General features: G+C 38.5%; 1 protein-coding gene across 7 annotated transcripts in view; it reads left to right on the top strand.

Moving 5' to 3' along the window:
• The window catches only part of FHOD3 (formin homology 2 domain containing 3), a 368,733-nt gene that overhangs the window by 241,779 nt on the left and 100,262 nt on the right, over positions 1-26,692 (top strand). For all 7 annotated transcript variants that reach the window (XM_021543138.2, XM_077785050.1, XM_021543129.2 and 4 more), the window contains exons 7-10: positions 5,223-5,334; positions 12,102-12,196; positions 16,314-16,457; positions 18,265-18,497. In XM_021543138.2, the coding sequence (XP_021398813.2) occupies positions 5,223-5,334; positions 12,102-12,196; positions 16,314-16,457; positions 18,265-18,497 (584 nt within the window). The remainder of the gene's footprint in view (positions 1-5,222; positions 5,335-12,101; positions 12,197-16,313; positions 16,458-18,264; positions 18,498-26,692) is intronic.

Genomic DNA, 26,692 nt, shown 5'->3' with positions numbered 1-26,692 from the left:
AAGTCTGCTCTCTTTCAGTTTAAAGCCATTACCCCTTCTCTTAAAATCTGGGAAAATTACAGATGTTAATTTTAATATTGCACCATTTCATTCTGTCTACTTATTCTGAATAAGAGAATATGAATTGGAGCAGGCATTAATAGTGTGCCCTTGTGTGAATGAAGGCCAAACACATCCCAGGCTGGGCTGGTGGGAGCGTAGCCACTGTCTTGAAGGAAGTGCCTCTCCCTCTTTGGTGCTGCATCAGGACTTCAGGAGTTCAGTGCTGGGCTCCCCAATATGAGATTTATCTGCTGGAGTGAGTCCAGTGGGGATCACCATGATGGTGAGATGGGATAGAGCACATGCTATATGAGGAAAGGAACTGGATTTTTCACCTAAGATAAGAAGGAAAATCGTATTAGGGCCATTCCAACTTAAATTATTACTCTGAGAGTCTCTCAAGCTCAATATTTATATTTCCCTTTTCTTGATTATTACAAAGGAAACCAATATATTATAATAATATTATATATTAAAATATTACCATATCATATTAATATTTATTCTATATATTTGTTGCTTATTATAAAAAATAGTGGCCTTATATAAATACACTCTATATATGTAGAATGTATTTTATTTAAATATACATAGAAAACCTTCCATTCCAGGAAGACCTTTACTCCTTTTGTGAACAGAAGGTGATTTTATTCGCTTGCAAAACATGAAATTGAGTCCAATTGCAGGTGCTGGTGAGATGCCAATGGGCTTTTTCTGCAGCACTAGATCTGAAGTTGGGGGCATCTTTGCACCCCACGAGAGAGAAGGGTTCCAGTTTCCCTGTGCACCTCTCCCTGGCAGGCTGAACACTGGCTGCACTGGGTGCTTCTTTAGCTGCAGCTCTGCCTGGCTGTATCCTACAAAAAGGATGAGTACCTGACCTACAGTAAGTCCAAGTCTGCTCCTGGATTAGTATTCAGAGGATTTGGCTGTAGTTAGTCTTTATTTAAAAATGCAATGCCTATTTCTCCTTTAAATTTGAATAACGTAAATCCAAAATAGCTACATCTCCCCAAGTAAAATATTTTTATTCAATTTCCTTTTTACTTTCTTCCTTTTTAAAAGAAAAATAATTGAATCCTGAATGTTTCAATCTGAACTCCACAAATACTGCTTTGGTCTCTTAAGTCAATGAACTTTGTGACAACATTCCTTGTAAAGGTTAAAGCCTTTCCAGACAAGCGATTAACAACTGCGATAAGCCCTTCCATGAGGCATGAGTTTTGCAGCCTGTTGTGTGGTATCCTGAGTCTGTAATTGTCTAAATATAAAGAGATAAGATGGAAAGGGATTGCCAAACTGCACTGTATAAGGTAAAGCGAGTCAGAGGGAAAAGGTTTATAATTTTTCTTCTTCCTTTTACGTTGCTGGCTTGTTCTTATCTTTAGCCAGAAGATGCTAACATCATTTCCTTTCTATAAATTGGCTTGCACAAGATACAAAAACACAGCATGAACTTTCTTTTCTAGCTTAATAGATGCCTCAGTGTTTGGTTATTCAAGAATCCTGATTTAATCTTGGAACTGTTAAAAAATTATTTTACCAAGCCAGTAAGTACGCATATTGCCTCAATGAGCCTTCTTTTTAAACTAAGCAGCAATATTTAAATGGATATTTGGATTTCATTAGAACAGCCAATTATTGCAAAGTGATGTTTATAGGGCTTTTTTGAGTTAGCATGTCTACCTCTTTTGTTGCCTTTCTAGTCCTGTTTGAGTAGAAGTGATTGGCCCATGGGTTTTAACAAAATTGTGACTATTGAAGCAGATTCATAAAGCAGTTGTTCCCCTCTCCAATAGTAAATGAGTACCAAGAAAAAGTCCCACAGTCTTAAAAGTTTTCATGAAGTTTTTAACACCGATTCAGATTATTAGTGATTCACCTGCTCATGAATGAAATATGAAACTTGTTTCTATTGCTCCCATTGCTGTGCCATCTGGGTAAATCATGTGAAATAAAATGATAGTAAATGGCAAAAAGTCCCATGACTTCACAAAAGAAACAAGAAAGCAGTGAACTGCTGCTGTTTTTTCCTGTATAGCAATCTCCCAATTTTGAGATATAGTTATTTTATTTGCAAACTAGCTATATAATTAATTGAAAAGTATGTCCTGCAAACACATTTTAGAACTCACACAGGAAGCTGTGAGGATCTCCCACTTTGGCAAATAGTTACTTACAAATGGGAACTTCAGGCCCACAGGTGGTCACAAAGGGAACATTTAACAGATTGGACATAGTATATGAGGCCACATTAAAAAAATTCCCTGTGCTTCACATGGGTCCTGCCAACAGGTATCCCTGAGCAAACCTTTCACAGACTGCTTGGTGCCACAGTGGGTAATTAGAGCTGATTTTAGTGTGAGCATGTCAGGCCCTGGACTGTTTTTGTGTCTGGGTGTGATAGGCTATCAGATGTCTCGGAGGGGCTTTGGCTGGCTGAAGACTTCAGTTTCCTAGGGGTAGTGCAGCTACTTAATGATTGCCTGCTCCTGTCAAGAAGCACTGTTGATGCAGTTTAGAGAATCACTGCAGGATGAGCACAAAGATTGTGTGAGTCATGAGTAGCTAGGTAAGTCCTCAGTATAGGCATTGTGTAGCTTAGCCTAGGACTATAGTGTTTTGCTTTTGTCCTTGCCCAAAGTGTCCAAAGCAGCAGGCAGGCTTAAAAGTTCCCACAGGAGTCCCAAATGCCATTTTCTATTAAGCAGGAAACAGCATTGTTTTAAATGCAGGTTTTCTCAAAGCTAGTGTTTGTGCTGGTGCAAGAAGAAAGCAGCCATGATATGCATATTCAGTGGACAGCACCGCCACTTCCAGGGCTAATTGACTCTTTTGTGAGAAGTTGGAAAAGCCCTGAAAATTTGCAACTTGATGAACTGAACTTAAGAGTGTCCTTCTAGGACCTAAATGGCAAGCAAAATACAGCTTCCCTAATCACTTTTTTCTCCAGGACTGCTTCTGAGTTTATTCCTTACAAACCATCTGTTAGCTTGTTAAGCACAGGAAGCTGATACCTGCAGACCTGAAATCAGCACCTGAAATCAGCTGGCTTGAGCCTTGGTCTGGTGCAACTGCAGTGGGCTGCCCTGAGGCTTCACAGGATTTGCAGCGTGGCAGGTGCAGAGGGACCAGCGCCTTATTGCAGCAGCTGCCATGGCCAGCAGGCAATAATCTGAGCAAAGGGACTGCCAAAGGTTCTTTTTCCTGGAAGAAAAAGATTTGCAAAAACAGACTTAAGCCTGGTGTGTCCCCCACTGATTGCTGTCAAATGGAGACATATGGGAACTTTGCCATGCAGCACTTTGGTGTAAATTCATCCTATTGTCACCACATGGCTGAGACTTGAGGCTTTAAGAACCATCAAAAGTAATATATGAGCTTTTCTTTATAAGGAAAAAACCCTAATTAGTTTAGTAGGTAGTATGTAAATGGTTATCTGGGAAGTATGTTAATGCTAGAGTTGTTTTAGTAATCTGATGTAATTCCAATTTACAAAGTAACTTTACAAAAAACATGGAGACTTTTTGGAAATTCTTTCAGTATGTTTATTATACAATTGAACTTGATTCCTAGGAGAAGTGCCACTGCAGACCAGCAACACCATGGTATTGGCCTGACAGGCAAATAGACAGATGTATAGTGCAGTTGTGGGGAAGTGATTTGTTGTGTTATCAGGTTTCAATTTCTTTAATTTACCTACCCCATGTATCTGTGAAGTATCACTGCAGCAGTACCACTGCAAATACAACTGTCCAAGGGTCTTAAGGGACCTGGTCGGTTTTGTCACTGGGATTTCCTGGTTGTCAGCCATAAAATTCAGCAATTTAACAACACATAAAACATGAAAAAAGTCTAGTTTCAACAGCAGAATATTTTGCATTGCCAGTAGTGCCATTGCTGACATTAAGGTCAATTCTGCATGAGTGGGTAAGCCCCAAAAAACTAGGGAAAATAGCTGGGATCACTGTTGACACTGAACTGTGTGTTTACAGCATCAAGCTGCATTTTAGCTCATTACCTTCAAGTGAGATCCAGTACATCTCCATGAGTGGCTATGGGAGCACAGCAGCTCGAGTCTATGCCTGTTGCACTTGCAGTGTTTTTTGGAATATAGACACAGTCACTGTCCTGCAACCATGTATATATCTATAAAGTTATTAATAGTGAGTTTTTACTTCTTAGGAGAGTTGTTTTAAGAGGACTTGAAAAAAAATTGGAAATAGGAATTACTCAATATTGATAGAAACAGTATAATAATCCATTATTTAGATTGAAAGTATAGCAAATTTGAATCAGTATCAACTCCCCCAGTAAAAGCCCTCTCAGCATGTAGAATATTAAAAAATCCTCTTCTCAAGCAGAGTTGGTTTTTCACATACCTGATCATGCCAAGTAATCAGACTTGATTATCCCTAATCTTACTCAGCTCTTCTAGTTGAATGATCCTTTCTGGAAATGGGAGCTCTTTGGTGAAATAGATGGAGTTTGGCTGTTGAATTCTAGTAGATCCATTTTACCAATGCTGAGTCTTTGATGAACACTCACTCCTAAGGATGTACAAAAACTTGAGCTTGAAAACTTGCAGGCAGAATGCTTAGTCCCAGTAAATCACACATTTTGTGACAGGATGGGATAGTTGGAGATTAAACATACTTCCTCCCAAGTTGTATATAATAGTGAAGATCAATCTATTTAATAATTTACGGATTAAATAGTAGCATTATAAGAAGAGAAGAAAGCATAAGGAGGAAATCGTCCCATCATACAGCATCATGATGGGATTAATGGCTCAGAGCTGAAGGAGGAAATAAATGTGTTGAGAAATAAAGAAATATATGCTTTGTTAGCTCAGTAGGTTCTGTGTACATCAAGCTTCGGGCAGCAGTGTTTGGGATTGCAGGGGTGGGATGTTCGCCCTTTTGTTATTTGTGGCAGTATTAAGCTTTCACTTGGATTCGTTGACTAGTGGGGATTCCCTATGAGAACACTGTCCAGTGTATGAAATTCTCAGCCAGATGTTTACCTTCCATTTTTTCAGTGCTGTCACAGCTTAATCTCTTCTGTTTGTGTGTTTCTACCAAATGTGGACTTCTGGGCTTGCCTCTTGGCCAGTGTGATTTGCCACATCTGGGAATGCTGTGGTTTGGAGAGTGACAAGTCGCACTCTTTTCTTCCAGTTTCGCCTGGTGGTAAAGACAGCACTGAAGCTGCTGCTGGTGTTTGTGGAGTACACAGAGTCCAATGCACCGCTTTTGATCCAGGCGGTATTGACTGTGGATGAAAAGAGAGGTGAGTAGCCTTACCAGGGGGTTGCAACATCCCAGCACTGCTGAGATCAAGGTAGCATTTCATCACTGCTTTCAGTGTTTCTAGAGTTGCTGTTATTGATGCCTGCTTTGTCCAACATACCCTTCATTTCTTAAAAGCATTTTTTAAGAATTTGTATAATCTAAGGTTATTTGAATAATTCATTATAATGAGAAAGTGAAGAGTGAAAACTGAGGAACTTGATTACCTCCTGGGGTTCCAGTCACTGCCCTTTCCCTGCACCCACGTGCTAAGTAAACTCCCCTCCTTCTCCTGCCCCTTACCTTCTGACTCAGAGGCTCCTTTGGGCAAGACCATCTTTCTACTTCCTTCTGGGAAGCAGCACTCTGATTTAGAAGAGAAAATGATATCTAATCAGTGTAATCCCTTTGAAGAGAAAGACGAGGTCAGTAATAGTACAGGCTTTATAGTAAAAACAAAACCATCTGTTGTTACATTAAAATAAAGCCCTTGAGCAGATATTATACTATGAAATCTGTTACTCTTCAGGCTCGTGAAAGATACTTGAATATGTATACTGTATTTTTTACAAATAAATAGAACAAAAATGGTTCTTTCTTGTTCTTCCCACAAAGCCATCACTAAGCTCCTGGGGCATTCTCTCTTGATGCAAAACATTCCTTTGCCTCAAGGAGAGTTTTTGAGGTTAGGAGATCGATTGTTGTGGTCTCAAACATGGAGGTTGAAAGCAAGCTTCCCTCTGTGGAGCAACTGCCTCAATACTCAACTTGTCTGAGAGACTTGATATGGTAAAAGTGAAACAAGAAAATGTTGGGGGTTGGGGAGAAAGGTGGTGCCAGAAATAGGAAAAAGGAGCCAGATTTTGCTTTCAGTTATCAGAATGGGTTGAAAAGAAAAAACCCGAATTATCTCTTATAGCAGGGAAACAGGCAGGGGCAATTCAAAGCAGCAGATTCTGTGAGTTGGTGTTTTGAATTAAAAGCAGTAAACCTTATAATGTCATAAGCATAAATATGATTATAATATTCATATACCTGTGAGCACTATGACTCCTTTTTTTCAGTCATTCTTAATATTTCATCAGCTTTCTGAACTCACTGGTATTATCAATGAGTTCAAAATTCTCTATATCTACCAACATGGTAGTAAAGTCATTATTAAAGAAAAAGGAGAAACAAAGTATTTCCTTTCTATCTGTAGAGCAGTCTTAGACAATCATTTACATGTCCTAAAGTAATAAAACAGCTTGAGTAACAACACAAAAACTGGTGCATGTAGTTCGATGAGCATGTTAAGAGCATAATGAGAGGTTTTACAGGAATTCTCATACCTGTGCTTTAGTAAATTATTTTATGAACTTTTGCAAATACCTTAGCCCAAATACCCAGTTTTTCCTTCTTCCTATTTTTAAAAATTATTTTCATTAAGTAATTGTACTTAGCTCCTTAAGAGACTTTATTTTCCGTTTTTTTTTCTGGTTTTATATTTAGTTCCCTTTTTAGGTCATCAATATAATAGAGTAACAAAGTAATTTTGATTGGAAAAGACCTTTAGGACCATTGAGTCAAACCATTAACACAGAACTGCCAAGTTCATCACTAAACCATGTCCCTCAGTGCTACATCTGCATGGCTTTTAAATACCTCTGGAGATGGTGACTCCACCACTTCCCTGGGCAGCCTGTTCCAAAACCTGATAACCCTTTTGGTGAAAAAAAATTCTTCCTAATATCCAACCTAAACCTCTCTTGATGCAACTTGGGGTAATTTCCTCTCATCCTGTCACTTGTTAACCAGGAAAAGAGGACAACCCCCACCTGGCTACAGCCTTATTTCAGGAGTTGTAGAGAATTAAGGTTCCCCTGAGCTTCCATTTCTCAAGGCTAAAGAACCACAGCTCCTGCAGCCACTCCTCATAAGGCTTGTGCTCCAGACCCTTCACCATCTTCATTGCCTTTCTCTGGACATGCTCCATCACCTCAGTGTCCTTCTTGCAGTGAGGGGCCCAAAACTGAATACAGGATTCAAGATGAGGCCTCACCAGTGCCAAGTACAAAGAGACAATAACTTCCTTGGCACTGCTGTCCACACTATTCTTGATACAGTCTAGGATGCCATTGGCTTTCTTGGCCCCCTGGGCACATGCTGGCTCATGTTCAGCTGCTGTTGACCAGCACTCCCAGATCCTTTCCTGACAGCTTTCCAGCTGCTTTCCAGCTGCTCTGCCCTCAGCACTGCACGGGGCTGTTGTGACCCAAGTACCAGGACCTTGTTGATCGTCATACATTTGGCCTCATACCGTTGGTTCTCCCTGTCCAGATCTGAAGAGATTTGTTGCCCTTCAGCAGATCAACACTCCCATCTAACTTGGTGTCACCTGCAAACTGGCTGAGGCTGCCCTCAGTGCCCTCATCCGGGTCATGGATAATGATATTAAACAGGAGTGACCCCAGCACTGAGCCCTGGGGACCCCTAGGAGTGATCATCTGCCAGCTGAACTGAACTCCACACACTACCACTCTCTAAGCCAACCATCCAGTCAGTTTTCTACCCAGTGAACAGTGCACCCACCCAAGCCATGAGCAGCCAGTTTCTCCAGAAGAATGCTGTGGGATACAATATCAAAGCCCTTCACTTTTAGATGTAGATATTCTGTATTTTAATTTATAATTTTAAATTAGTGGCCTATAAATGAGAAGTACCTGCCTTTAATGACTGATGAAACAGAAGAGAAAAAAACAGAAAGAAAGAAAATGCCTTTTTTTGAGCCATTGTCATAAATCTTGCAGGTATGTAATTAAGTTCAGCACTGCTTTGATAAAAGTTTGATGTTTCATGTACATACAAGGTGATGAGATATGACGTAATTCTTCAACATGTGTAACCACACATGATTAACTTATAGAACCCCATATTAATTCAGCCTGGTTTCAAAGTGATCCCATCTGTGGTTTCTATGTGTGAATACATACATATGCAAATTGGAGTACAGAGAGCCATGGAAACACCAGCTGTACTCTAAGGTGCAAGCAGACCATAAAGAAATAACTGCATGGCCCTTGTCATGTAGGAACTAGCTTCTGCTTGCACTTTCATTTAGCTCCTCCCTTCTCCCATGCTTTTTGCTTCAGCACTTCAGAGGAATTTGGTCTCTTTTCAGTTTAAGCATACTAGATTGCAAAGTGGAAGTGGAGCTGGCATTGCACTTTGCTGTCTAGGGTTTCTTTATCACAATCATATTTTAGGATAAAGATTAAAGCCAAATGGCTCTCATTATCTGTTCTTTGCTTTTCCAGAAATTTCATTCATAGTTAGATTCCACTAAATTAACTCATGTACAGTAGGTACAATGGAAAGATCTAAGTTCATTCATATATAAATAGCCAGAAGTACAAGATGTCAGGCTCTTTCCAAAAGTATTACTGACTTTCCAACCTACAGCTGCTGGAGACAGACACTCTCTAAACTGGTGGCAGTTCGCATGCAAGGTTCTGCCCCTGTGTAAGATATTTCGTGCTTTATACAAACTGTGCAGATGTTTTGTAGTTGTGCTGTGAAGGTTTTGTGTATGACATTAAAAAAAGCATTCAAATAAATATGCAAAAACATGTAAAGAGGAAACTGAGAAAAGACTGGGACTTAAAACAATGGGCAATGTTATTCAGAAAATAGACTATATTAGTTTAATATTAGCTTAATTGTTGCAACCTCATTGTTCTTTGTCTATACACCATGCATGGTTACTCATTACTCATAACTCATAACACTGCAAGTAGCATCAGAGTTGAGGCTGCAGCCTCCCTGTCAGAATAGCTGTGATAAAGAGCTCTTTCAAGTGACAAGGTCCTAAAGGGCAGTAAAGCAGTTCTCATTTTACCCATTAGGAGGCAGGAAAACACACAAAACTCAGTCTCTTGCGTTTCACTTTACTGAGCCTATTTCACCACTCCCACTGATTTTGCCACAAGTCTTGTATAAAAGTCATAACCTTATAGAAACATCTCCATCTGCTCCCAGAAAAATCACGAGGATGCTATATCACCATTCTTCTATAGCACCGTTTTTCTACATCAGGATCTGGTGAAGGAGGAAATTCACGTATTCCCTAACTAGAATCAAGAGGAGGCAGTACTGTCAATGACTTTGGCAGAGCTTCTCCAGTATGTACAGGATGAAACCTTTCCTTTCAAATGCAATTTTCCTCATTATGATTTTAATCTGAACAGGTCTATTTCCACTTTAAGCATGCTGGACTGGACAGGTTCTGGAAGGGGGAGCTCTGAAAGGGGAAGCTGAGCTAGATCTGCATATATGTCTAATGCTGCATGGATCATAGGTTGGAAACTATAGATTCTCACTATATATATGCAAAAATATTAACCGAAGGACAGCAAAGCAGTAAGCTCATGGTACAACTTCCACAGCAGAACTGCCTCATCCCAGGTGGAATAAGGCCTTACAGCTATGGATGGCCTTACAGCTATTTCCACATTCACTTTTTGGCTGTCCAGATTGAGGTAATAATGGGGGAAATAGCTTTTGAAAGAAAGGTTTAACCCAGTACAAATAGGAATAGTTCTGTCAAAGTTATTGCCTCCTCTTGGCTGTAGTTAGGGAATAGATGAAAAATTTGGAATTTAAGCCTAGATTTTGGAAGTTTAGTACACAAAACATAAAGAAAGCCTTTGAAAGATAGATGAGCTGTTACAGGGCTGCCTCACTAGCAGGTGTGCCCAATCAACAATATTTTTAAAATTTGTATTCTGAAATAAAATAGCAGCATTGCTAGAAGAATATTACATATAATCCTTGCATGAAAACAGCAAAGTGACCATGAAATTAATATTATTATTTTATGCTAATGAAGAATTATTGAGACATTCAGGGGGAAAAACCCCACATGGATGCCACCTAAAAAAAAAAACAAGATTGTTCCAGTAAGAGTAGAACCTACCTGCAATAACAAAGGACTCTCACTGAAAAATTCAGTGGACTAAATAATTATGTTTTTATGTTGTTATCAACTCACTGTTTTTCCAAATGGCATTATTGTGAGTCAGATTTTCATGCTTTCCCCATTTTGTTTCTCTTTCCTATTTCCTTCCATTTTTCTTTTTTTTTTCACTGAAAACCACAGGAAAACATTTTTTTTACTGAGAATATCATTCCTGCTGATCATATATCATTTGCAAGCTGAGTGAATTTGTTCCACATGACATTTGAACATATACTGCACAGAATGTCTGGCAATATAGAGAATCTGGTAAAGAGGTGTCTAGTGTATTTTCATTACAGACATTTATTTGAATTAGTATTTAACTGAGAATGCATATAGATACATCTGGAGAGCTGAGAGTGAATCCTCTTCTTCCTTTGACTTTGCTTAAGATAAAAAAGTCCTGACCAAGTAGTAAAGATCAGAGATTGTCTGAAGGGGGAGAAAAAAAAGGAGCAATATTGCTGTCTGCACATTCATGTTTAGACAGGTTTTTCCATGCAGTGCACTGCCATTGCTTTGGAAATGCAGATCCTTGGTTAGCAGAGATTTTATGTCTGTGTAGCAGGGTGCATATATGATATCATCTTTATAAGCAAGGGTTGTTACAGGCTAATAGAGATTTTAGACTTGGGATGACCAACCAGTCAGCAAGAGGTGGCTGTGATGGCACATTTGCATTTTGCTACCTGATTGTACTCAAACTCTCATCATCTGTATAGTGTTCAGGGGATGTGGACTGTTGGAATACCCTGCATGTTTCCCTCTGAAACTGAAAGACTGTTACAGTTACGTTGTGTAGTTAAATTGAGTGTATCTCTAGGCTAAGGTTAGCTCTCTGCTTAGTCCTCACCTTTAACTCTACTCCAAACAAAACACTGAATTGCAGTCTTTTGTTATTTATTTCAGTTTTCCTAGATAAAACTTGGTACATACAGACATCTTGCCATTCAGTCAAGTGAGATAGGATGGTTTTACAAGTTACCTTCCCCACAAGAGGCTGAGTGTGGGTGGTGAGTTGCTTGCCTGATGTTTTTAGCACAGTAACTCACTAAACATTTAGGGTTCAGGCATCAGAGAAATATGCAAATTCAAATCAATATGCAAATCAAGCAAATATCTAAAAGCATAAATTCTGACCTTTCTTAGTGGAAAATGATATCTGAAATTTCTGTAGGTAGGTTTCCTATTAAAGTATTTTGAGGAAGAGCCACAGCAAAAATCTTTTCCCTCATTGATCATTTCTTTTCCCCAAGACATACAGTAATTTGAGAAAACTGTTTCTCTGCCACGATATTTTGTTAACCTGCCTTACCTTAATGCAGCACAACTCGGGAATAGCACTAGAAATAGGAGCAGCAGGCGCACTGAAAGCACAGCACGTAGGTCTCTGCTGAAGATTTATCAAATACTATATGAACCTATGATAGGCTGGGTAAAATTCCTGTCACCTGATTTTTAGAGTTTTGGTCAGACACACTGTGCTAACAAAGCTTCCTTCATCTTCAAGGTAGAGATACCTTTGCTACCTTTGTAGAGAGTCCACTTGCCGTATTTTATATCCTTGCAATAGGCTGGAATGTAGTTTTCACTGTCTAAATTAATTTAGCTTTCAGTGGAGTAGGGGAGATTGTGGACAAAGCTGGATCTTTCTGCTTAAGCTTTCACCTGGGCACATATTCCAATTTGTGCTACTTCTTGGATAAGTAGAAGCTTTTTATGTGGCTTTCCATTTTGATCACTGTAACCAATATTTTCTGCTTTTCCTCTAGGAGCCAAGCCATGGTCCAACATCATGGAGATACTGGAGGAGAAGGATGGGGTTGATACAGAACTACTGGTTTATACGATGACCTTGGTTAACAAGGTTTGTTTACTTTGTTAGCATGACTGGTGCAGATAATATTAGTGTTTTCAATTGTGTTGTGAACTTCCCTTATGAGAGTATATGATGGAAGAGACCTGTCACAAAGAAGTTGCAGGACAAGCTGTAATCAATCAACACAGTTACTTGTGCTGCAGCAGCTGGGAGCAGAGGTATTATTTTGGTGGATGTTGTGTGGAATTGTGGTCTGACATGGCTCCTCTCCCAGCTCTGACAATGCAGTGCTAAAGGAAAACACGACCAAGTAACTCAACAGATCAACTAACCAAGGAGAGAAGAAAAGCAAGTGCTGGTGAAAAGATCACATGCTCACAAAGGCTTGTGTTGTGTACAGTTTTCTAGTTCCTATAGTTGAATTTTTTTTTTCTGTGATATAAATGTGATGAATTTAACAGGTCTGAGTGCTAGTAAAAGTGCTTTTGCTTAAAAAAAGTAAGGTTACTTTTTTTTTTTTTAAATTTTTTGATTACCAGATTTACACGTCATATTTTTCCAGTAAAGTCAGATATTTTCTGAAATATTGGCTTATGCTATTGGGAGGGAGAAAATAGAAAGTTCTTGAAAGTTAGAAATTTATGAGTGTAAATTCCTTAAAAATCAGCATCTAGTCATAGACAAATTGTAGGGGGTACTAAACTTAAAGAATATTTTTTTTAAAGAACACAGAAAACCGGCATACTCTTGGCAAACAAAATGATTGTGTGGTTTATGGTTATACTTAATAGGGCAGAGTATTAGGAAATATTATTATTACTCACTGTATTCACTTGAAGGTGCTGAGTTTGTTCATGGGGGCTATACACCAAACTGCCAGCTTATTGGTCTCTTGACTACATGATTGGAATTGTGAGTTGCTTTTTTGTTGGGTCTTTGTTAGTTTGTTTCTTTTTATAAAATGATTTCTTAATGACTGTTATTTTCTGGCAAATATGTCTGAGAGAGACTAATCTGTCCTGGTGACATTACTGATCTTACTGTACTTTTGCTTATAGTCACCCTTGCTCCTGACTCCACAGTAGTAAAGTCCCTCTTGAGTTTAAAAGACCACCTTACCTTACTGCTGTTCTCTTTCTGAAAAGCATCACCAGTTATATATTCTTCTGTGTGTAGCTGCTGTTAAAGCCTAGGTGACTAGTCATTAATGTCTCTGCTTTACATCTTCTTTTGTGTACTGATTCCTCGTTCTGAGATAGTTCTTTTCATCATTGCAGACTTGTAACCTACCTGGCATTTAACTTCCTCAAAGGTTTTCCCTGCTAATGCTTTTATATTATCCTGTAGTTGATTCCTTTAGTCTGAGTTTTTCAGTACATTTAAGGCTATTTTTAGGAGGAGGTAGTTCTTTAAAAACATACAAAAAGAAAAAGCATGTCACAGTCAAAGGAGCAAGGCGGTTATGAAGATCAAGGAAGAGAGGAATCCCACAAATCCACACTTATAATTATGATCTGGCTTATGGGCAGCTTTATGATGTTTTTAATGGGATATTTTTCATGATTATAGAGAAATCATCAAGCAGCATGTAACACTTGTAATTTTTTACCCCACAGAGAATACAAAGAAGACTCAAATGGTTTCAGCTTCTCTAGACGAGGAAATGTCAAAGTTTTCAGTGCAGGCAGAGTCCTCATGAAGGATTTGTCTTAAGAGGAAGCATGCTTGTACTCTTTTTTCTTTCTCGTGTATCCATTTACAGACACTTATCCATTTACTTCCTGCTCCAGAGCAGAAACATATCTGCCCAAACATAAGAATTACTCCAGTTCATTTATCCTCTCCCTCTTTTTTGTTGATGCTTAATCAACTTAGTTATGCCAATATTTTATTAACCCTCTCTTAATTTGTGAGGATTTAGGCATTAATGAATTTCTTAGATGAGAATGATCCCTGTGCAGATACTTCTGGTTATGCACAGTTCCAGTATTACCTTTGTTATTTTTCTTGGAGTCGTTAGAAATTGAATTTGATATGCTTTAAGGCTCTGAAAGTGCATCTGTGAGTGTAATGACAAACTGTGCAAAGAAAAAATAGTTTATTTCTATTGAGAGTTCAGTTGTCCAGTTCTGGTCAACAACATGCAGTGAAAATTGGATTTACACTGCTGTGTGATTTAAAATTATAATAACCAATAAAAGGCTGCTGACAGCAGCAGTTGCCAGTAAATACTACCTTATGCTGCTGTTTTTCCAGTCTACAGCTTGCCTTACCTTGGATTTTAAAAAAGCTATACTTTAAGGTGGCTGATCTGCATATCAGCATTAAGATAATATCCTGTTATTTTAGGAAGTAAATGCTCAGAAGATCGGACTGTTCCTCCACCATTTTGGAGATAAAACATCTTATCCTTCATCCAAATGCATGAAGGCATTTGGGTCAGAATAGTTGCTGTCCATGTCTTGCATTTGCAAGTGAAAGTCTCATAGTTGAACACTTTTCTATGATAATATTTCCACAACCAAGTTAAAGTTCCACTGAATGCTTAGTGTGAGGACTTAATTTTCCAAATTCTCAGATTTTTACTCAATGCTAGGTGTCAGTTTAGGAAGGAACAAAATAAGTGTGGTACCTGTTTTCAGCACTGTTAAAGTTTTAGTTTCATAGTCTTCAGTGGGTTCTAAACAGAGGCTTAAATGCTGTCCTGGAAAGAGACAAATTCTTAATTAAAGCCTGAACATATAACCTTAACACTTAATTGATCTTTGATCTTTGTGCTAAGAATTCCTGTTGTGGTGGATTTCACCAGTTAATAATCCTGTAATGACAGAAGAAGAAAATGTTGCTGTGGTGTGTTTAATTAGAAAAAAAAAAAAAAAGATTAAAATGTACATTGTCGGTGCACATATTTCAATGGCTTACATCACAGGAAAGAGATGCTTTAACAAGACAGCTATATCAGCTGCCCATTTCTCTCTCATTAGTCATGTAATCCAGACCCATTTTTCTGTATGTAAAACTTCTTGGTGCAGGGAGGCAACCCAGAGGGGCTCCTGTTTTCTGCACTCTGCTGCTCAGAGACACCTTAGAAAAAAGATGGGTTAAAAAAAAAACCAGTATTCACAGAGCACAGTTCATCCCAGGCATGAGAAGATGTAGCTCTCCTTGGAGAGGGCCTGAGTTTTGCATCTCTTTCCCTTGCTCTTTCTCTCCTCTGCTGGCAATATAGAAAAATTACTTAGCTAATTGAATAGGAGAGAGAAAACTACTTCAGAGTAAACTTCTCTCTGGTGAGCTAATACAGAAAAACTGCGTTGCTTCCAACCTGTGCTCTCAGATATTTTGTAGCAACAGCTCTGCATAGACTGGTGCCTGTGGTGAGGGATGTCCTTGCCCTGCAGGTAGGCAGCACAGTGTGTTCAGTAGTTTCTGCTCAACCTGTGCAGGATTAAACTAGTCCTTCTGCATCATGCATAAGGATCGGTAAAAATCAGCATAAATTGACTAGGAATCAGTAGGAACCTGGAATAGGATTTAAGGAGCCAGTGTACCTTTAATAAGACTTTTTAATTTGAAAGTGAGCAGAGGAGTCGCTATCTCTGTAATACAAAGCAATTTGTGCTCAGGGAAGATGACTGTTGTTGCAGGTGTGGAGGACAGTAGGCACATGGTGCAGGATGTTTCCTGCTATCCTGACATCACACAGCTGTGCATTGGACTTTTTCTTCTTAAGGCTAAATTTAATGGAATCAGTAGGAACTGAGCTTTACTCTTTTTAGCTAAACGTTTTCTTTTTTTTTCCTCCCTCTTTGCTTTTATTCCTGTGTTTGATGGTTTAACATTCTCTGTTCTTTAAGTCTGCACTTGAATGCAGCCAGAAAGAATCCAACTGTGTATTTTGAAGACCTACATTTTCCATACTTTTTTTATAAAATAACAACATTGATTTGTTTTGCCAATTATTCATTTTTCTACAAAGTGCAGAGAGTTGTTTGTTAAAAGCTGTGCCACTTGTTTTTTATTTTCTATCGGTGTCTCTAATCCCACATCATGGGGTTTACTTTATTGAAATCATACATAGCACCACTTGCCACCCACTTCTAAAATCCTTTGTTTAATTCTTTTCAAAACAAACAGATTTAAATGTTTTTCTTTTGATTCTTAGACTCTGTCAGGATTGCCAGATCAAGACTCTTTCTACGATGTGGTGGACTGTCTGGAAGAGCTAGGCATTGAAGCTATTTCACAGAGACACTTGAACAAGAAAGGAACAGACTTGGACTTAGTTGAGCAATTTAACATTTATGAGGTAACATAACATGCCCTGTTTTATGCATCTTACAGCTTGTGCAAACTTCAAAGCTGAGAAGAGGGGGGGAATGTAACCTAGGTGAAATTTGGTTATCTCTCCTATTTTAAAAGAAAAACATCTGGTTGCTGTAAGTATTGTACACATTTGCATATGTGACCTGCTATGGCACATGGCTGCCTTTAATGCAGAGGCATTTTGTATTAAAGCTGTGGCATGGTCCAAGGCAAACCAGCACATTTACTAGCCTCCTTTCTGCAACTGCTAGTTACACATGGTGGAGCAAGTAGAAGTTCTTCCCATATGCAAAAGTATTCAGCTCGTCAAAAAGTGCAGCTGAGCTCAACTTCACAAGTACCACTTGTTCTGCAGCTCAGTATCCAGTAAGTCCATGTTTAAGAGTTTACACTGGACCAGATCCTATGCAGTTTTCAGATATGGAGTAATGAGTGACTCCACATTTACCACCCAGGTATAAAATATCTACTTCTGAAGCAGTTATATGTTAGGGGTAGGAAATCCAGTTTCTTAATAATTAGCCTTCTTTCAGATTTTAGGAAGTGTTGGAGCTAGGAGGTTTGGGCTGAAGTTGTAGTGTAAATGTGAATTAGTGTTCTCATATGACAAAATTAAATTACTTCATCTCTGCCTAAGTCCAGGGAAGGATTTGATAGATTTGATTCTCCATTTTCTCCACCAATTCTATTCCCATGCCACTTCACTAACTAGCAGAGTTAAGCTTTATATTCAGCAATTTTTAGGAAAAACAAGAGAATGAGAAGGCTCAATAATATTATTTCTTTTTTTTTATCATCAGAAGCATCATCGTATAATGCCGTTTTTAAAATATAGTGATTAATCTTAAGAGGATGGATTGGTCTTTTGTGCATGCTGCACCTACTGAAAGACTTAATTGCAGAATTGGCAGTTGCCTTAGCTGGCTGCCAGCTTTTTCTTGATGACCAAATTAAATTTAAACATGTCTATGCAGGTTCTTCCTTTTATCTGCCAGTCCTGTTTTTTTACCTGAAAAATCAGTTTTTTTCTCACAGAAACAGATTTTACACCCTAAGCAGAGATATCTCACTTCTCACTTCGTTTTTTTTTAAAACTTCTGGTAAGAATTACCAGAGTAAGAAGACTAATAGAAATAAGAAGATAGGCATTCTTCTGATGGCACACATCACCATTTCTGTACCTCTGCCTATTTGAGTGGATCTCTCTCATACAATGATTATTTAGATGTTAGACTGCATTTCAGATGAGAGCCACTAGATACTATGTTGTTTCTACCAGGGATCTCTGTCCTCATGTACCATAACAGGTAGTTCACATTAGCACATCAGCAGTTTGAAATACTTGGCGTTGCAACCATGCTTTAGTCCTCTGCTATTTCCAGCACACTCTAGATTGTACCTTCCACTTAATCACCACAAGTGTCATGTCTGAACATGAGGAAATGTTGAATCAGTCAATGCATGGAGTTTTCTCCTGTTAACATCACTAAAACCAAATCTTCACCTAGGTATTCTGTAAGGATATAAAGAGAAGGAGTTGTCCAAGACTGCTCGGCTTCCTTGAAAATTCGGTCCCACGTTAAAAAGAAAACAAACAGATTAGGAGATACATAAATATGTTAGAGCTGCCAAACTGTGCTAATGGATAGACAGTGACTTTCAGGGATAGCTGTAGAAACAGTGATGCTAACTGGAGTTAATCATGTTGAGACCAGGAAATCTTTAAGCGTAGGTGTGAAGACCTGTGGTAGCTGAAGCGGCCGTGTCAGCCTTCTTCCTTTGTTTCTCAGGTGACCCTGAGGCATGAAGATGGAGATGAGAGCGCTGAGCCCCCTCCCAGCGGGCGCAAGGATCGGAGGAGGGCCAGCCTGGGTGCTGGTGAGCGCAGGGGGCTGGAGCGCCGGCGGAGCCGCAGGCACTCGGCACAGAACGTCAAGAGCACTTTATCAGCCCCCGCCAGCCCCTGCACGCAGTCCAGCTTCGTGCTGAGCCACGGGCAGCGCGTGGAAGAACTTAGCGAGAGGTAAGGGCAGGAGCTGAGGGATACTCCTTTCTTCTCCCGTCACTTTCTGCTCATTGCACTTTATTATTACGATAGGCTTTTGTTTGTCTTCCTCTTTTTATTGAAATAAAAATTATAAAAGCAAAAGCATATTCAGAGTTAAAACACCAGCACAAAAAAGAAATGAATTTGTAGGTGACTTACCTCCATAGCTAAGTTCTTTGCCTCCATCCATCCTCAGTAAGTGGACCCAAACCACACAACATAGAGCATTTGGTATGAGGACTAACTCAGCCTAATTTCATCTATTGACGGATTTTATATTCACTTTGTACACACAACAGAAGATTGTAACAAGAGCATGGTAACATTAATTCAGAACTATTTGTCCTGTGTATGTTACAGTTCATTCTTATTTTTTTTCCTCCTCTTCATTCCAGCATAAATATTTGCCTTTGAGGCTACGGCAGAGTAGTGAATATATCTAATGTTTTATAATTAGCAAAAGAGAGGCAGTAATGGCTAGCTGAGCAGCAGTCTGCAACAGTGGAGTCAGTGGAATATGATGTCTTTGCCAATCCTACGATGGTTGGCTTAGGTTGTGTGTGCTTAGGTAAAAAAGGAACTCCAGATCCTCAGCGTGTCTGACTGCTGCACAAGGGGGCTGGAAGTAATTCACTACAGTTACATGTCTGATCAGCTCTCCTCCTTTGATGTCAGTGGAGTGCAGCAAGCACTGGTGGGCCTTCAGTTATCTAATGTGTTCTACACGCCTGAAATTTCGACGAAGATGAATCAAGCTCTGAGACTGGCTGTTAGTTGATACTAAAGGGAATCTGGCTGACTAGCTCAGGTGGTGATACATAAAAGCTGCAGACAGCCAAAGCTGGACATTGCCCTCTCACTGCTGAAGAGACAGTTTGAAAAACTAAAGCGTGGTCTTTAGAAGAGCATATCTTGTATTAATTGTAACTTCATTGAAGGTTTCTCTTGGTTAGCAGGGGATGTAAACTTAGAGTCATAAAATCCCATGTTGCATGTAAATCAGTCCTTCTTGCAAAGAGAGCTAGTTTGACTAAAGTTTAGTGGGTTCTGACAATATGAAAATGTAAAACTCCAGATAACTGAAACAGTAGTTGTATACCATATACATAGCACTTTATTTTCTTTTTTTTTTTTCTTTTGGCATTTGACAACACATTAATGCTTGTTTTCCATCACCTTCCGTGGCCTGGTTTTTAGTGGGCTGACAGCTGAGTGCCCCACGGTCTTACAGGCTGATAACAAGGATGACAGTGCATTTGAGGATGAGTTTAAAGCATCTCCAGTGTGCATACAACTGGGAGCTTCAGCTGCTCTACATGGGATGCCTTGTACGTGACCTCGGGCCCTGCTTCAGGATTTAAGAGTATGACTGGGAATCTGTAGCCATGGAGCACATATTTATGGCTATATGATTTATATGATTTTTTTTTTCTTAAACTGATGAATTTGGATTGGAAATGAGGAGATGCTTCCACTCTGCAGAAATTGTTCATTCCCTTATGTTAATTAAACAAATAGAAGCCATCCAGGACAACAACTTCGACCAATATGTTTTTTCACTATTATAGTATGTTTGTTAGCTTTATTTTGTAGTCTTCAGTAACTTCTGATAAATTTGTGTTCGAGCTAATTTTTAGTGGGAGTAGAATACAGGTAATGAAACCACAACAGGTTAGTTTCAGAAGCTCCTTGAAATAATTTTTTTAACCAACATAACATAATTGCAATAATCATGCTACTTTTTTGATAAAAAAATTATCCTGTTCTGCTCCACACACTCTTTGACAGTGACATATTTTAAAGCATAATTTAAGTTTAAATACAAGAAAGAAATCTTTATCTAAGCAATGAATTTTAATTTTGTGTTGCAGTTATTTTCTGTAGGACAATAATTAAATTCTCTTAAATTCCATTTGGAATACCCAACTTGCTCACCCGGCTCTGTAAGGAAACAGGCATTCAATTATGAATGAGTGTAATTCTGATATTTACTTTGCATATTAGTTAAATAAAAATACTGCCTCAGCCCCCACCCCATTCTCCAGTCCTCTTGCCAGGTAAAGGCAGGGAATTATTTGTAGCTGAAAAATCAGATTTTTTTTTTTTTTCCCCATGGCACATTACAGACTACACAGTATATTCAGGATTTGGGGATGTAAGTTCTATGCTCAGTGAAATTGTTTAGGTTACCATAAAAAGAAATAGTCAACAGTGGATCTTCTATAATTCTCATTTTCTGGTAAAGTGTTTCTGGTAAACAAGCTTTCCAGATAAGCAGATTCTGTCCTTCACATTTTTAGATTCATTATCTGCCCAAATCTGTAGTTGTGGTAGGAAGAGGAAAAACAGCCTTCCTGCTTTATCTTATTCCAGTAAGTCTCAACTTTCAGTGAAATAGTCCAGATGTGTGCAACAGTATCTCTATACCTGATAGTTAAATTGAGGGAAAAAAAAAAAAAAGATAAAAGAAAAAGCCTTATGGCTTCTATTCATTAATGCTTAGGCAGAAAAATAGTGAAGTTGAATGTGTCCTTTAAGGTTTTTGCATATTTATAGAATGTTAATTAGGCTCACATGGAAAGAGGTTTTCTGGAGTCAAATTTTCAAATTTGAGCATATGGTCTTCAATGCAAAGTATTTATTGGTTTCAAGGACTTAAATAGATCTATCTTGTAGCAATCTGTATTTAAATTCTAAAATCCTGTGTTAGAATATGATGCAGGCATCACCTGATTTTGTCAAAAAGAAATGCTCATTATGACCCTGTTACTTCCACTGTTAATGTTGTAGACAGGAATCTATACAAATGGATAAAAATTACTTATTATCTCTGTTAATTGAAAGTGACTTCTGTTCAGCCATGAAAGAACTATCTCCTGCTAATGACCTTCTGGTTCATAACCCTGGTTCCTCTTAAGAAAATAAAAAGAAATTGGCAGTAAGTTTTTACTTCTAAGTGCTGTATTTCCTAAAAAATAGTTACAAAATGGATTTCAGTCTTTATTCCTTCACTACATTTTCTTTCCCAGTAGGAATTGTAACAGTACTAATGATAATCTTAGCGTGTTGTTCCTGCTGAAAACTCTAAACTTTGTGTGTGGCTGCAGATGTCTTATGTCTGGTTTTGCAGTGGATTAGATCCAGTGGAATTTGTTCTGATGGACATGGGTAGAGATTGAAGTCACACTCTCACACTGTACTAAATTTTAATTTGGGAAATATTCTAGGTTATTTTTGGACTTCTGTACCAAAATCAGGAGAAGGTTCAAGTTCTTTCCCATCATTCTCCTTCCCACAATGTTCATGTTTCTTTTCTTTCTAGCTCATCAGCTGTTTTGGCAATGGCTTTGCTTTTGTTTACCACATCAAACAGGTTGTCCATAGTCATCTGCTTTGTGTCAACCGATAAGTCTTCCAAAAAGAGAGAAATCTGTGGTGCTGGTAAAACAATAAAAAAAAGACAATATTGGCTAAATTCTGTTCTGTCTCACAATGCTCTATATCCAGAAAAGTTGTCTGAAGTCAATGGAGTTGGCCTGATCTATGCCAGGCTAATTGGGAACAGACATTGGGGTTTCAAGCTGGGAAAAGTTGACAGTAAATGCTAAGGGCGACCGAAAGGAAAACTTGCAGGCCTTTTTCATCCACTTGGCATTCTTTTTGCAAACTAAATGTATTGCTTTTTTGCCTGTGGTTCAAAACAAATAAGGATCCGAATCTGCTTTGTGTTAAAATAGTTTTCATGGAGACCAAGCCCAGCCTGATGTGCCTGTTACTGAATAAGTAAGTAAAGAAGTTGATAACAGCTACTAACCAAGAAAGGCTGAAGGTTGATTTAAAGATCTGTACCTACTCCAGCATACTTTAAGATGCCTGTCCTGACCAGCAGCAGGTCTGCATTGCTAAAACTTCTTTCTCTTACTGTGATGGCACAGAGCACCAATAAGCCTGGTGGAAATTTCGGTCCTGTTAACATGATGTCTTAAATGCTGTGCTGGAGGTACCTCCTAAGGTTTTCTGCCCTGGTTCAAAATGAGTGCTTTCAGTCTGTGGTCTAGCATGCTGCTTCTTATGCAGTAGACTTTTAAACACATTCTTTCATGGGTTGTGGTTTTTGCTTTTTTTGTTTGTTTTCTTTTTAAAGTAAAGCTAGCTTATTCCAGCCACACCATGGATAGAGTCAGAGTAAAATGCAAGGAGTGGCATGGGACTTGCACTAGATTTATGTTGTTATTGTATGCAGTGATTTCTGACTAAATAAGCATTAAAAGGCAAATTTCTGTCTCTCTGTCTTTCAGTCTTATCCTGACTAGGTTTCAGAGAGTGAAAGGCAGCCTGTTCATAAGTTATCAGTGCTGTTTTCCACATGGCTTAGCTTCTCTGAGTTCTGTACATCCAAATCAGAAACCAGTGCTCCTCCCACTTTTTCAAATTAATGTTTCACCTTTTGCTGTGCATTTCCCTTTCTTCAGTACTGCACAAAGACCATACTCATGTCTTGCCCTGGGTGTCCCATCAGAGCTGTGTCAGCCAGACCTTAGCAAACATATTCAAGTGAGCTTCTGGGAGATTTACACTGACACCTCTTACCAGCATTTGAGTAAACAGCTCCAGTACTATGGAATTAGTTACAGGTCAAAGACTGAGGTTTATGAAGTTGTAAATAGCTAGGATTAGGTATTTTCCTCTCTTTACTAGACTCTGCTTTTTATTTCCATAGCTTTAATTTGTTTTATTTTATAAAAAAATCACCAAAGAATTGCTAAGACTGTTCTTATAACACTATCAGCTCAAGATAACCTGGCCACGGTTAGCACTTTCTTTCCAGTATTCCTGTGTTTGACATCTAAGAAATGAAAGAACTGATTGCCATCTTAAGAACGTACCAGAATGGAGCCTGCATTCTACATCAGTGACCAAAGCTGGCTTTAGTAAGCTTTCTCTTAGTAGACCATGAGACTAAAAAGATATGAGGAAGACCAGCTGTTCAGGTGCACCTGAGGCTTCCAGATTTTTCAATTTAAAGAAAGCTGGCCTTCAGGAGAGCTATATTGATAAAATAAAAACAACCGACAAGCAAACAGGGAATTATGTATCCATGAACTTGGCTTTTTTTAGGATCCTGTCTGGAAGCCTGTTAGGACTCTTCCTTTGAAAGAGTAGCACAAGGAATTGCAAAGTTTCCCACACATTTCTAGCCTACCCCGACCCAGCTCCATTGCACTGTGCACCCTAGGTTCAAGGTCTTTAACACCCTTTATGGTCCTAGAAAAAAATGGGGAAATAGTTGTCTAAATAAAGGAAAGCTGTGCTGAGAAGTCGTAAGGTCCTGTTTGTTAGAAAATGCATATTTCTGATGTTTGAGGATTGCCAAGATGCAGGCAGAGATCGTGATGCTATTTTGGTTTTACCAGAAAACAATGAATACAGCTGAGCCTCTGATGCTAAGCATTTTTTCGGCTCAGCTTTGGATTCCTGACGAGTTTCTAACCAACAGCACAGACCTTAGTTTGCTTATTAGGCCCCATTAACTGATTGTTCAAATTGCTTCATGCAGAGCCAGGACTGCAGCGTTGTTTTTTTTTATTATCGTGATTTTCCATGTTTTCAGACATCCCACACCATAACTAGTCTTTTCTTTTTCTCTAGCATTTACTATGGAAAAATTCTAGTTTTTGTCATGGTATTTCAAGTTCTGGTGACTTTCCACAACACTATAAGAAAATATTTGATTGTATAAATACTTAATGGGTATAGATCAAAGATACAGTGGTGGATGGAGTTTCTTTTATTTTATTTAGGATCGCTTAGAGTTGCTGTCTGTGTCAAATATGATGAGTGGTATATATGTATGAAACAGCAAAGTGAGGAGACTCAGCATCATCATTTGATGTAAGACTCAGGTTTTGGCATAGATTACTAAAGGTCCAGATGAAAGAAGTTAATTTCTCTTTTATTGCTGTAATAAAAAGAAACACGTTGAGATTTTTTTCCCTGATGTTTATCTCTGGTTCCTAGTTTTGAATATTTAAAACAACTGAGGCATGAACTTAGACAAAGAAAACATCTCTGGGAAAAACATGCAGGCACATACCTGTGGATGTGAATCTCTTTAATACATGTGCATATACATAGACATACATACATACATATGAGCTGAGCTACCTGGCTTGTGTGTGCTGTGACATTGAATGGCGTATAATCAGTTGTGAGGGAGATAATAACTTTTCACAGTTTGGTTGGTATGGATGAAAATTAAAATGGGATGTAAAAAAGAAGAGGTTTTGGAAAGATTTATCAATGAAATGAAATGGCTTGGCAAGGTAGCCAAGGTAGTGTCTGTTCATAGCATCACATCATTGCTGTCAAAGATTTTATTAGTCTTTGACAGCAATACCATATAAAAATCTAACCTGCTATTTTAAGTTTGGAGCAGGGGAACACATTTCTCCTGTGAAGGTAGGATTTGAAGCATTAAGTCAAGCAGATTCAAAAGGAGAACCCTAAAAGTGTGAAATTTTCAATCTTACTCTTTGTAAGAATATCTTGGAAGCTCCCATGAGGAATGCAATAGAGGAAGATACATAAGATAGGTTAAGAAAAAAAAAAAAATTAAAGCCATACCATAAAAAGGACTGCATTGATGTATAGATAGGGATTGACCCACTATTGATCCAATAAGTAATAATAACACAAAAAAATTAAAATTTACAACTTGATGAGTATCTCAGGTCCAAGTTGATAGCAGCTTTTTTTAATACTAATTAAAACATCTCTGTAGGTGTGTCCAGTTTTCTAGTGCATGTCTCACTGAAAGGAAATGTTTTATGCTTGGTAAACATGCACAGTCCACTTAGAGGCAGTGCACTTTGCTGTAAAGGCAATGGTAGATTTTCCTATTTGGAGGGTGTGCCTGCCTCTGTGTGCACCAGTCATCTCTTCTGCCAAGTCATACAGAGCCAGATCCTTCCTCTGGCTTTTCCAACCACTTGTCATTTAGTTGCTGCCCTCCTACACTTAATATTAGCAAAAGAAAAGATCTTCCCAATCAAAGTTTCTTCTAAGATTTTGACCTAGAACTCAAGCACCCTTGAGGAAGGTGTCATTGGCCTGACAGAAGAATGATCATTCTGGAATCTCTTAATTTTTTTTTTTTTTCAGATCCTTTCTCTGTGCTGTGTAAACTCCTGTTGTTTTAGCCATGCCTTCATAGGGTGGAATAAATTCTCAAAGAACTCTTTCAAATTTATGAGATCCACCATATCAGATGAGTATTTCACTAATGATTTGTGGCATTTTGAGGCAGTTGAGGAGAGGAGAAATTTTGACATCACTGATGTGGAATCCTGGTGGGAGCTTTAAACAGCAAAAATGGGGACACTCTTGTTCATATAAGCAATAGGTGTGCTGCCAGCATTATAGGATGCATTGTGCTCTAAGGAGAGAACCATGATCCCACAGAGCTTCATGAGTTATTTCCTAAATCTGAGTCCTGGAGCTTGAGTTAGTAAGAAGGGATTATAGGAATGCACCCTGTTTCAACCATTTCTTTTATTTTTTTCCAGTAAATGAGTAAATGTGTGAAAATTGAGAGATGTCTGTGTAACAAAAGTATATATTTGTGAGCAGGACATGGAGATGATGAGATGACTACTTAGATGTTTACTAAGCCACCTTAGGAATGGTTGAAAGTTTTTACTCTGTAAAATGTTTGCCAGAGTATTGGAAAAGTTCCAGGCGCTGCCATTTGCTTGATTATTTTGTAAGTAACGCCATATAAATGCAACAAATTTTGGATTGACCCTTTGCATTGCCCTCAATAAGTTCATGATCTCACACTGTAAATATTCAGTATTCTTATAACATGAAAGCTAATTCTAAATGGAAAAAAAACATAAAGCATCCATTCAGAATCAGAGGAAAGAACAAGCTTTCAGGAAAATGCAAGAATATGAGTGTCTTACAAACTTCATTACTGATTGTATATTTTTTTTTTTGCATGGAACACAACCCAATGGTACATCATTATATCAAGTGGAGAACTGTATCAATTGCAAATGTATCTTCCATGAGTCTGTTGGTTTGGGAAGGTGAAAAGCATAGATACAAGAGACGGGAGGCAGATTGTAGCTTTTTCATTATGTTTTATATAGATTTCCTATTTTACTTTT

This window comes from Lonchura striata, chromosome 1 (assembly GCF_046129695.1).
Source record: "Lonchura striata isolate bLonStr1 chromosome 1, bLonStr1.mat, whole genome shotgun sequence".
NCBI classification, from domain to species: Eukaryota; Metazoa; Chordata; class Aves; order Passeriformes; family Estrildidae; genus Lonchura; species Lonchura striata.
This window is presented reverse-complemented; position numbering and strand designations above follow the sequence as displayed.